The sequence below is a fragment of the Chiloscyllium plagiosum genome, chromosome 1, assembly GCF_004010195.1.
Source record: "Chiloscyllium plagiosum isolate BGI_BamShark_2017 chromosome 1, ASM401019v2, whole genome shotgun sequence".
Lineage (NCBI taxonomy): Eukaryota > Metazoa > Chordata > Chondrichthyes > Orectolobiformes > Hemiscylliidae > Chiloscyllium > Chiloscyllium plagiosum.
The window spans coordinates 89583897-89597243 of NC_057710.1; the positions used below are offsets into that span (position 1 = coordinate 89583897).

The 13347-nt window shown below is 41.2% G+C and overlaps 1 protein-coding gene across 2 annotated transcripts in view; it reads right to left on the reverse strand.

Moving 5' to 3' along the window:
- slain2 (SLAIN motif family, member 2) overlaps window positions 1-13347 on the reverse strand; it is a 72468-nt gene that overhangs the window by 32164 nt on the left and 26957 nt on the right. For both annotated transcript variants that reach the window (XM_043691382.1, XM_043691372.1), the window contains exon 3: window positions 6024-6194. In XM_043691382.1, coding sequence (XP_043547317.1) covers window positions 6024-6194 — 171 coding nt within the window. The remainder of the gene's footprint in view (window positions 1-6023; window positions 6195-13347) is intronic.

Sequence of the window (13347 nt, forward strand, 5' to 3'; positions counted from 1 at the left end):
CACCTCAACTACCAGTGCATTCCAGATTCTCACCATCCTCTGCAAAAAAAAAAATTTCCTCCAATCCCCTCTAAAACCTCCTTTCATTTTAAAATTATGCCCCCTTGGTATTGACCCTTCAACTAAAAGGAACAGCTGCTTTCTATACAAGATGTCCTGCCCCTCAATTCTTATACACCTTAAATCAGATCCCCGCTCAGGCATCTCTGCTCTAAAGAAAACAACGAGCTTAACCAGCCTCCCTTCATAGCTAAAATGCTTCATACCCCAGGCAAGTTCCTGGTGAATCTCTCCGCACCCTCTTCAGGACAATAACGTCCTTCTTACAATGCAGTGATCAAGAACTTAATCTTTCTTGGTTGTCAGGATTTGGCGCTCTCACCGCCACGTCCCTGGTTCGATTCCCAGTCAGGGAAAGAGGATTTGCTGTTGCAGCAGATACCCGGGACATCAAGAGCCTCACCAAGTTATTCACTACCCTGACTTGGAAATATATCATTGTTCCTTCACTGTCGATGGGTTACAATCCTGGAATTTCCTCCCTAACAGCACTGCATGTCAACTCACAGCAGGTAGACTGTAGTGGTTAAAAACAGCAGCTCACCACCACCTTCTCAAGGGGAACTAGAGACAAGCAATAAACACAGGTCAACCAATGATGGCCCAAATTCCACAAATGATTAAAAATAAACTGCATACATACTCCAACTGTGGCCTAAGCAAAGTTTTGTTTGGTCCCACATCATCAACCTCTAATCTGTGCTATGACTGATAGAGGCAAATGTCCTGTATGCCTTAACTATCCTATTAACCTCACCTAGTGTCTTCAGGAATCTTTGAACAAGAACCCCAAAATCCCTTTGCTTCTATGAGCTTCCTACTGTCCTTCCATTCACTGCATACTCCCTTGTCTTGTTGCTTCTTCTAAAGTGTATCATCTTGTAATTATCAGGGTTAAATTCCATCAGCTACTGATCTATCCCATCTGAGCAATCTGTCTATATCCTCCTGTAACCTAAAACCATCTTACTCACCCAACTACCTTACCAATCTTCCTGTCATTTGCAAACTTATCATTCCCCCCCAAACTGTCATATGTGTTACATATATCTGGAATAATTAAGTATCCAGCCCTGATTCCCATGGTACGTTAATAAGGAGACTCTAAGTTTGTGAGAAGATTTGTAGCTTGGGTGCTCGTTATTGTGGTTCTGTTCGCCGAGCTGGGAATTTGTGTTGCAGACGTTTTGTCCCCTATCTAGGTGACATCCTCAGTGCTTGGGAGCCTCCTGTGAAGCGCTTCTGTGATCTTTCCTCCGGCATTTGTAGTGGTTTGAATCTGCCGCTTCCGGTTGTCGGTTCCAGCTGTCCGTTGCAGTGGTCGGTATATTGGGTCCAGGTCGATGTGCTTATTGATTGAATCTGTGGATGAGTGCCATGCCTCTAGGAATTCCCTGGCTGTTCTCTGTTTGACTTGTCCGAGAATAGTAGTGTTGTCCCAGTTGAATTCATGTTGCTTGTCATCTGCGTGTGTGGCTACTAAGGATAGCTGGTCGTGTCGTTTCGTGGCTAGTTGGTTTGCATGGATGCGGATCGTTAGCTGTCTTCCTGTTTGTCCTATGTAGTGTTTTGTGCAGTCTTGCATTGGGATTTTGTACACTACATTGGTTTTGCTCATGCTGGGTATCGGGTCCTTCGTTCTGGTGAGTTGTTGTCTGAGAGTGGCTGTTGGTTTGTGTGCTGTTATGAGTCCTAGTGGTCGCAGTAGTCTGGCTGTCAGTTCAGAAATGCTCTTGATGTATGGTAGTGTGGCTAGTCCTTTGGGTTGTGGCATGTCCTCGTTCCGTAGTCTTTCCTTTAGGCATCTGTTGATGAAATTACACGGGTATCCGTTTTTGGCGAATACCTTGTATAGGTGTTCTTCCGCTTTTTGCAGTTCTGGTGTACTGCAGTGTGTTGTGGCCCTTTTGAATAGTGTCTTGAAGCAACTTCTTGCGTGTGTGTTGGTGTGGTTGCTTTCGTAGTTCAGGCCTTGGTCTGTGTGTGTGGCTTTCCTGTATACCTTTGTGGTGAATTCTCCGTTCGGTGTTCTCTGTACCATCACGTCTAGGAATGGGAGTTGGTTGTCCTTTTCGTCCTCTCTAGTGAATCGGATTCCTGTGAGTGTGGCATTGATGATCCGGTGTGTGTTCTCTATTTCTGTGTTTTTAATGTTTTTAAATAGAGAACACACACCGGATCATCAATGCCACACTCACAGGACCTCTAAGGTCACCCCTCAGCCTCTGACATTCCAGGGAAAACAGCCCTAACCTATTCAACCTCTCCCCATAGCTCAAATTCTCCAACCTTGGCAACATCCTTGAAAATTTCAAATTTCACAACATCCTTCTGATAGGAGGGAGACTAGAACTGCACGCAATATTCCAACAGTGGCCTAACCAATGTCCTGTACAACCACAACATGACCTCCCAACTCCTGTACTTAATACTCTGACCAATAAAGCCCCACCTGGCCCATATCCATCCAAAACTTGCCCATTCATGTACTTGCTCAAATGTCTTTTAAATGTTGCAATTGTGCCCACATCCATCACTTCCTGAGCAAGTTCATTCCACATGCAAACCACTGCTGTGTTCAAAAAAAAAATTGCCCCTCATGTCTTCTTTAAATGTCTCTTCTCTCACCTTAAAAATGTGCCCCCATGCTAGGGAAAAGACACCTACCGTCAACCCTATCTATACCTCTCAGGATTTTATAAACTTCTAGAAGATCACCTCTCATATACTTACATTGCAGTAAATAAGGTCTCAGCTTATCCAGTCTCTTTATAAATCAAACATTTCATACATGACATCTCCTCTGAACCCTCACCAGCTTAATAACATCCTTCCTATAAATGGGCGACCAGAACTGGAGACAATTCTCCAGAACATGCCTCACTAGTGTCCTATATAACCTCAACATGATTTCCCAAATCCTATACTCAAAAGGATTGTGCAATGAAGGCAAGAGTGCGAAACACTTAAAATCGCCCTTGTCTGTATGTGATACAAACTACAAAAGACCTACCAAACCTCCAATAACTTCTCACTCTATGTCAATTGGCTCAAGAATCTCGCAGGCTCTCTTCCCAAATATCATACCAACATCCTCCTCCTCCCAAGTGAAGACAGGTGTACTTAACACCCTATCAATGTTCTCTGACTCCAAAAACAAAAATGCTCCCTTAGTTCCTAATGGATACTACTTTTCCCCTGGTTAACTTCTTTCTCTTGCTATACTTACAAAATATCTCGAGATTCTCCCCAGTCTTACTTATCAGTATTTTGTATTTCTCTCCCAATTATTTGGGAGCTTCCTCCCTGCACTTTCAATACTCGCCTTGGGTTTGTATTGACTTGCTCCATTTGCACCTGTTAAAAACATCTCTTTTCCTTCCTGTCCAGTCCTGTATGGTCCCTGAGATCCAGGATTCTTTGGGTTTGTTGTTTGCACACTTCATTATAAAAGGGAACATGCTGGGCCTGAACATTAATTTCGTTTTGCATGCTCTGCCTCTACAATGTTCTATTGTAGATTTACACACAACTAGCTGTTCCCTGTCTACTTTGGTCAGATCCTGCCTCATTTTAAAAAAAATCTGCCTTCCCTAATCCAAAGTCCTTTTTGCAGACATTTTTTTTCCTTTTCAACTACAAAGTGTAAAATGTACACGGTGTTGTAGTTAATATCGCTAAAATGCTTCCCAACTGCCACCTTGAACACCTGTCCAGTTTCATTCCCCTGAATTAGTCCAGCACTCCACTGTCCCTCCCAGGACCTTCTAGACGTCAATTCAAAAATCTCTTCTAAATAGATTTGAAGAAATAAGCATCCTCCAAATTCTTTACATTATGACCATTTCAATTTGCCTAGCAAGTTGAAATCCCAAAAATAATTCCCTATTAATATTTTTACATAAGTTGTCCAAATAATTGCTCTTCTCTTCCCCGCTGACTTTTTGGGGGTTTATAATAGACCTCTTGCAATGTGTCGCCTCTTTTGTTATTACTAAACTCTACCCACAAAGCCTCAGTTGATGATCTTTCAAGATATCATCCCATTTTATTGGAATAACTGACTTCTTAACTAGCAATGCAATACCACATTTTCTCTAATACCCTCCCCTATCCTGCCTGAAGATCCTACACCCCGGACTACTGAGTTGATGTCTTCCCCCTCTCTCAATCACATCTGTGATGGCAACACCACAATTCCATATGTCAATCCACATCCTTCACTCATCTGTCATACCTATAATACTCCTAGTATTAAACTAGAGGCTATCCCGCCTCATCTTACTCCCTCGCAACGCAATCTGCTGAACTCCTTCAGCCTTGGTTCCTTCGCTTAAGTATACTGTGTTCCTATTAAACTAACACTGTGCCCTCATCACCTGCCAAACCATAGTAATCCATATCTTGTTTAAAAAAAACTGAACTAGTTTTCCTTAATGCATTGTTTCAGGAAATCATGTGGAAACATTCATAACCGTAAAAAGAAACAGGTGCCCGTTTAGGCAGAGTCCTTACACAATCTATTAAGTCTGATGAACTTCTTTAAAAGTTGACAATGGAATTAAAGTTACAGGTTTAATTAAGAGTTGGTGTTTTCCCAAAATCTGATATGTATGACATGTGAGAGAGAATTTGACTCCATTTTTAAGCCTGGCCAATAAAAACGGTTTAATATTTTAAACCGAGTTTCCCTTATACTCACAATCTGCCATTGGTATTTTGTGACATGGTCAAACGTCATTATAATACTACAGCTGGTGGGCCACTACAGATGCCTCAGTTGGTATTTGAGGTTGTCACTGTATCATTAATATTTTGTTTTTTTAAAACCTTCAAGTATTGCTTTAGATTCCCTTTGAGCATTCTATTTAATATAGCTGTTTCAATACGAAATAGGTTTGTCACATTTCTATTGAAGATAGACTAAACACATCAGCCTTACTCTTTGTTCATCTTAGTCAACTTTTCAAAAATTGTATCTGATAATTGAGTTTCAAAATCTTCCTCTTGTTTCAAAGGCTACTTTTCTTTATTTCTAATTTTATGGGTCTGAGGTATCTGACCATCACAAATCACTGAGTGCTGGAGCACTACCTGACCCTTGAATAGTTCGGAACTGTTACTTTAATATGCAAATTATCTGCTCTGACATTTTTTTGTAATATAGCTTTGATTATTGAAGCACTGACCACATGTGGTTGAGTTGCAGATACAGGTCATTAGTTGTGTGCACAGCAGATAGTCTTTCTGCCAAGCAGTTACCATTTTGATTCAAAGTGATGGCTTGAAAGTGGCTAGAACAGCAGACTGATGCAGGATCAAAGCATCACAATGTCACAAATGTGACTCTCATTGCCCTAGAATTGTGCAATGTAGCCCCACCAACCCTCTTCTTCTTAAAGTCAACTACCTCCAGTAGCAAAGAAACTACGGGTCCTATGGAACTGAATTTTGCAGTCCAGAAGTCTCCTCTTCTCTCTCCCTCACTAGAATAAAGTTCAAGTTGGGTGACCAGATCAAACATACTGGGCACACAACTTGAGTTATGACTTTTTCAACATTTGGAATTATTTTTCCCTCTTTTCCAACAGTTATGAAATATGTTTTTCCCCTCAAATTACTTTAATGTTACCACAGTAATCTACTCTTCATATTTGAAGGGATTAGCAAAATATTACATTTTCTCTACAGGAAAATGCACACCTATCATTGTAATACTGCTCATCATTTGATCTTACTATTGCGATATAGTAAAATTATGTCAGGCAGATGTATGGAAACTATTGGTCTAGTGCCTTCAGGTAAATAATTTTAAAGATTTTATGTAACTAATTATTAAAATCAAATTTTCCTGCAAGGACCTCCAATTTTGTGTTGCCTTTGTTAAGCAAAGTTAGTACATAATAGCATGTGTGCAATAATGAAACAATGTGACAATCAGTGACATCTGAAGGTCCGTGTACCTGCACTTCCAGGTGTGATCAACTGTTTCACAAGTGGTGTAGATCGGACTGGCGTAGAGGACGGGGAACTAAAACCACTGCCATATGGACTACTTCCTCCACTTGGGGTGAACGAACTTGGGTAAGCAGTAGGATAATAAGAACCGCTTAACAGACTCCTCCTTTTGCTTTCTGAAAGATGTAAAAGAAGTGACGTTGACCAAAAGTGATATATGGTAGAACTGTAATACATCTGAAATAAGCTAAAATATTTTGTGGCAATGTCTACTTGCTTGCATCATTAGAGCATATTCAACATTAATATTGACAACATTTGAAAACATGTCAATTATTTTTGTAACCAGTATGGATAATGGATCCTAATCAATTCACTATTCACAAAGCCCACTAGATGAAACTCAGTGTGATGAGAAACTAAGTCAAAGTGGGTTAGAAGTAAAGTAGTTTTTAGAATGGAAATTAGGAAAAGCATCACGATGAGCAGAATTTGGGAACTTAAACAGATGCATGTAAACTTGTTTTCCTACACATAGAGTAGTTTATAATCAGGATACACTTCAACATGTAGGAGGCCAGTAACTGGACCTCATTTGTAGTTCAATGAGTTACAGGACCCAGAGTACCCCCACAGGTAACTGGGACTGTACTGGTGGAGGTGGAGCTTTGCAATTGTGAGCACTGTGAATTCAGAGATTTGAAGTGACCACTTATGAATTCTCACCTAAAACAAAAGTAAAATGTTGTGGATGTTAGAAATCTAATTGGTGGGTGGCACGGTGGCACGGTGGTTAGCACTGCTGCCTCACAGCGCCAGAGACCCCGGTTCAATTCCCGCCTCAGGTGACTGACTGTGGTGGAGTTTGCACAATCTCCCCGTGTCTGCGTGGGTTTCCTCCGGGTGCTCCGGTTTCCTCCCACAATCCAAAGATGTGCAGGTCAGGTGAATTGGCCATGCTAAATTGCCCGTAGTGTTAGGTAAGGGGTAAATGTAGGGGTATGGGTGGGTTATGCTTCGGCGGGTCGGTGTGGACTTGTTGGGCCGAAGGGCCTGTTTCCATACTGTAATGTAATTTAATGTAATAATAAGTGTTGGAAATATTCATCAGACCTGACATCAGTGGAAAGAGAAAGTATTGGAGTTTCAAAATGAATCTCCTTCAGAATCCTAGGGAGGTAGTGAGGATAGGTTTTACACTTTTGAAAGGGACAATACAACTTCTGGGACTAGGTAGAAGGGAAGTGAGATTAAATGACAAAAATGTCATAGAACAAAAATGAAAGGCAATAGTAATGATTATGGTAAAAAAACAAAACACTTGTTCACAGCATGAATGGCAGATTATTAAACAGCCGTTCCCTGAAACAAAGCATGAAAACAGGATTCAGATCAGCACAAAGCAAATAAACAGCAAACTTTAAACAATTATAATGGTGAGGGAAGCGGGCGGAGTAAACTGGAGTCAGTCACATCCCCAGCAACAGATCGGCTTCACTCAATGATGTGCTTGAAGTACTAGACAAAAACTGATAAGAGCCTCTTTAAACACAGAAAGAGGAGGGGAGAGGCCAAAGTGAAGAATATAAGACTCAGAATCCGACTGCTGAAATAATAATGAGGAACTAGGATATGACAGGGGAGTTGAACAAAAAATTTGAATCAGTTTTCACAATAGAAGACATTTAGAAATGTTATTAATCAAGGGTAAAGGGGGAGACGAATTTAATACAATAATTATAGCAAGAGAATATACCTAGGAGCAGGAGTAGGCAATTCAGCCCCTCGAGCCTGTTCTGCCATTTCATGGTTGATCTCATCTTGGCCTCAACTCCACTTTCTTGCCTGTTCTCCGTAATCCTTCAACCAACGATTAATTAAAAGTGTGTTTACCTTCTCTTAAATTTACCCAACATCCCAGCCTCCACCATACTCTGAGGTAATGAATTCTATTGATTCACAACCCTTTGAGCAAAATAATTGTTCCTTATTTGTTTTAAATCTGCCACCCCCTTATATTAAAACGATGATAGCTTGTTTTAGATTGCTCCACGAGGAAACAGCCTACGTCTAAATTTATCAATCCTCTTTAGCATCTTACATACTGCAATTAGAACCCCTCTAACGCTTCTGAACTCCAGAGAATATAGGTCTGAACTTTCAATCTCTCTTCATAAGGCAAACCTCCCATCTCTGGAATCAATCTAGTGAAACTCCTCTGAACTGCCTCAAATAAAACTACATCCCTCCTTAAGTAAAGGGAGGAAAATTGAATGTAATACTGCAGGTGAAATCTCACAAATGCCTTGTGCAAAAGCAGAAATTGCTGGGGAAACTCAGCCAATCTGTCAGCATCTGTGACAGAAAGAAAAGTTAACATTTTGAGCCCCTTCTCTATAACTGGAGTTAGGCATCAAAAGGATGGTAGCTAGTAAGCCAAGGAGGAACATTGGAGACCATGAATAGATGAAAGTAGGTTGGTTACACAGAGCAGCCCATGTCATGGTGGAAGTGGGTAAAGAACACAGAAGGTAGGTGTTCAGTCTCTAAAATTACTGAACTTAATATTAAGTCCTGAAGGCCTCAGAACCAGAGTTTATGCCGAGTCTCACAAGAGCACTGCTGCAGGCTAAGACAAAAAAAGTCCAAAGTGGCAGACAACTGGAAACGCAGGATAATTTTTATGGACAGAAAATGGGTTTTCCACAAAGTGGCCACCCAGTCTGCATTTCATCTCTCCAGTGTAGAGGAACCCAGATTACAAGCAGCAAATACAATAGTCTAGAGTGAGTGGTGCAGATAAATCGCTGCTTCACCTGGAATGTGTATCTCGAGACTTGGGTAGCAAGGAGGGAGGTGGTAAATGGATAGATGTTGCACATGCTGCAAATGCACAGGAAGGTGATATAAGGTTGGGATCAGGTGGACCTGTTATGGGGAGTAAAGGAGTGGACAAGGGTGCCCTCGAGAGGACGGGAATGTGTCTGGTGGTGGCATCGATGGCAGCACGCCTGCAGAAGGTGGCATCATCAGAACAGATGTGATGGAGACAGGTTAACAGAGAATGAAATGAAGCTCTGAAAGGAAGCAGGATGTGAGGGTGTAGAGTTTAAGTGGTGTGGGAGTCAACGGAGACCCTAAAACCATCCTGATTGTGGATGGACGTGTACAGGGACTACACATCCATAACAAAGAGTTGGCAGCTGGTGTCCGCAAACAGGAAATTTTCAAACTAACATAAAGCATTAGAAGAATTGCCGATCTAAGTGGGGAGGGACTGGTCAAGGGGAGAAAGAAAATCGAGTCAAGGTAGAAAGAAATAAGTTCCATGTGGCAAGAGCACGCAGGAATAATGAATCAGCCTGGGCAATCAGTTTGTAGATTTTTGGAAGAAGGTAGAATTAGGCTGTACTGGATTGCAGGCTTGGAGGCTGTGGGGCAGGGGAGGACAACTCTCAGGTGATTATCGATACAATAGCCTGATATTCGATGGTGGAGTTATGGTTTGGGGAAGTCAGGTGGTCATGTCTGAGAGCAGATGGTCATCCTCCACAAAATTCAGGTCAGTATGCCAGACAACAAGAGCACCACCCTTGTCAGCAAGCTTGGTTACAAAGTCAAGGTTGGATCTGAGAGCACAGAGGGCAATTAGTTCAGAGGGAAGATTGGTTCAAATGGGAGGCAGGAAGAAGGTGCAGAGTAGCTGAGGCGACCAATGTCACGTCACAGTTCTCAGCTAACAGGTCAAGCGTATTTAAAAGGCCAGGGAGAAGACTTGTTCAAAGAAGACTGTTGTAGGGCGGCACGGTGGCACAGTGGTTAGCACTGCTGCCTCACAGCGCCAAAGACCCGGGTTCAATTCCCACCTCAGGTGACTGACTGTGTGGAGTTTGCACATTCTCCCCGTGTCTGCGTGGGTTTCCTCCGGGTGCTCCGGTTTCCTCCCACAGTCCAAAGATGTGCAGGTCAAGCGAATTGGCCATGCTAAATTGCCCGTAGTATTAGGTAAGGGGTAAATGTAGGGGTATGGGTGGGTTGCGCTTCGGCGGGTCGGTGTGGACTTGTTGGGCCGAAGGGCCTGTTTCCACACTGTAAGTAATCTAATCTAATCTAATCTAAAGAAGTGGGCACAGAGGTAAAAGCAATGGAAGACACACCCAAAATTCAAGGTGGGGGCATAGATAAATAATATTGACTCCTTAAACCTTCAACATACACTGTAAGATCATAAGGGATCGTAAACACTTGACATGAGGTGGGGTTAGAAGAAGGGATGAAGACAGAGGGAAGAGTGGGGTAGAAGGTTTCAGAATGGCATGAGTTTTAGCAGCTTGCATTGCTTAATGCTTGAAAAGCTAGAGAAGAAGTTTCTTGTTGGAACATCAAATAAGCCAGAGGATGAAGTGAAACTGGAGGGGATCAGGAAGGCTCAGATAGTTTGAGGTGGTACTGATGGAAAGAGGTTGACAGTGAATATGGATCTCTGTGATGCAGCGAGAACAAATGTCTGAAGAGCGCTGTATATCAGAGAGACCATGGATGGATACAACATTAAGTTTGTCCACATTTATGGAGAGAAAGCAGAATTAATATTCTTCAGAACATGATCTTAACCTATCTTCAAACCCCTGGCCCTGTCACAGCCAACCCATTTTCACTTAGTCATGCTCCTAGTTAGCAGCTTTGCTTCCTCTCTGGCTTGCCCTTTGTTACACTGGCAGCTTTCCAACCCTCTGGGACGTGTCCACAAACTAAGGATTCTTGGATGATAACTGTGAATGCATCCACTATCTCTCGCTACATATTTTAATGTCTTAGATGTATCACATCAGATCTAGGAAATCTCTCAGTCTTGTACACGCTTACTTTTCCTTGACTTTTTCTCCAGTGATAATTGCATTTGTCCCCATGATTATTTAGAATTTTGGAATGGTCATTGAATATTTTTAAGATGGAGGTGGATAGAACTCTGGCAGGAGAATCAAGGGTTATCTTGGTAGACAGGAATGTGGAAATCAAATACAAACAGAGCAACCACAATCTTAGTGGATGGTGGAATAAACTCAAAAAGGGCCAAACGGACTGCACCAACTCCTATGTTGTTGGTTACAAATTATATAGAAGTGTGCAGTGGTGCTCCCAAGGGTCAGTGTTGGGGCTGCTGCTATTTACACATTAGCAAATATGATTGATTCAAAAATAAACAAAAGTCCAGCATCATGATTAGAGTACAATTTCACATTTTCAGACAACTCAGTTTTGAAACGCAGTAAACAGTGAGCAGGATAGTAACAAAAGCAGATGTTGCTAGAAAAGCTTAGCAGGTCTGGCAGCTCTGTGCAGAGAAATCAGAGTTAACATTTCAGGTCGAATGACCCTTCCTCAGAACTATTCAGAGTTCAGTTGAGTAAGGGTCACTCAACCCAAAACGTTAACTCTGATTTCTCTTCACATGTGCTGGCTGACCTGCTGAGCTTTTCCAGCAATTTCTGTTTTTGTTACTGATGTTCATCATTTACAGCTCTTTCAGTTTTTATTTAGCAGGATAGTAAGACTCAAACAGAATAGCAAAATCAGCAAATATATATTAGATAAAATATAGAAAAGTTTTACCCAAGGTCATTTTAATACAAAGAGTGTGGAATGGCAATATGAAATAGAGAATAATTTTATTATTGCTGGGAATTAAGTACACAAGCCTTAGATGTAGAAAAGTTGAGACAATTATTACAAGTCATATAGGAACTTTAGCTTCACAAAGACAGGGATGAGTTCAAAAGCAAGGAAGTTGAGCTAAATCTTTATGCAAGACTGATTAACCCACCTGGAGTATTACAGCCAGTTCTGTACAGAGACTGTGGGGAGAACTACTCCTTTGACACCACAGTGAAAACTATACAGAGAGAGATGAGAGAACCTGGGTTATATTCTGTAAAGTACAGGTGTTAAAGGAGAGATTTGAAAGAGGAGTTCAAAATCTTGAAAGTGTCTTGATCCAGCAGAAAGGATAAACCTTTCAGGAGGGACAGTAACAACAGTGACAAAATTAAATGATTGTCAAAGGACCATACAGTCATTGGACCAATAAAAGGGGAAATAAAATACATGAGTGTTGGTATGTGAACGCATTGTCTCAAAGAATGGTGGAAACAAATGGCAATAACAACTTGGAAAAGGGAACGAATAGGGCTGTGTCTCTAATGGCACCCCCAGCAGATTCACATTGTGAAACACTAGTGTTAAAAAAAAAGCAGCCCCCCAAAAAAAAGTACAACAGATATGAGCAAACAGGATAGAATGATATCATTGACAGTGCTGGAAGGGGTACTGTGCAGGTGACTTTTGCTCGAGTACAGACAGCTTTTTGGGAGCTGTCAGTAGATTCTTGACTAAATACTTGATAATGAATCATTTACTGGGTTATGAAACTATTTGGACAGACATCAAACAACTGTCACAGCAATGACGGGCCTCCTTCATGCTGCAACATAGGACTCGAGTTAAAACTTGCTTATTGCAGTCTCCCAGAGTTAAACTTCATTTTGAGGCTAATAATAGGTATCAGATTGAATGTTGGATTTGAAAAGTATTGCAGGAAGCAGCACAGATATACTTCTACCAACATAAGAATGTTCTATGCATTTCCACGAGGTTACAATTTGTGCTACACAGTCGTGAGAACAAAAATTCAACTACTTTTAAAATTAAACTAACATTTATGAGCTCTCAAAATGCTGGTCACAACAAGTAAACAAACCACCTTGGGTATCACAAAAATCAGCACAAAGAGTTGCGTCAATTTAATTAGGGCCCTCCTTAAGGACAAAAACTGCAAATACACAGAGGATCCTAGTTATTCATTAAATCTTGTATGCATATAAAAAGCCCCACCCTACATCACCCAGATTACCTTTTCAGCTTGAAGACAAATGCATGCCTGCTGCCCTACAACTAGTAGGGTAAAATCCACTTTCTCCTATTCATAGTGACCAAAATACAGAATTGTGCAACTTATCGAGACATACACACAGCTTCAATTAAATTTATGCCCATTCTAGAAACAGACATGACTTCGTTCACTTTGAAGATACAGACCTAACTACTTTGGCACTACGGTATTATTCAATGACTAAAATTTATTTTCCTAAGATGAGATCCAGTAATCACGGAAAAATAGTCATGTGCAGTTATTTTAGAACACTGCTTAATGCAAAGTCAGAATGCCATTACGTAAAACAGGCTGATTATACTGATCATCAGAAATAGATATGAAGATAGTAACCTTGCAACATACCTGGCACATATCCCAAAGTATAAATGTTATGTTGC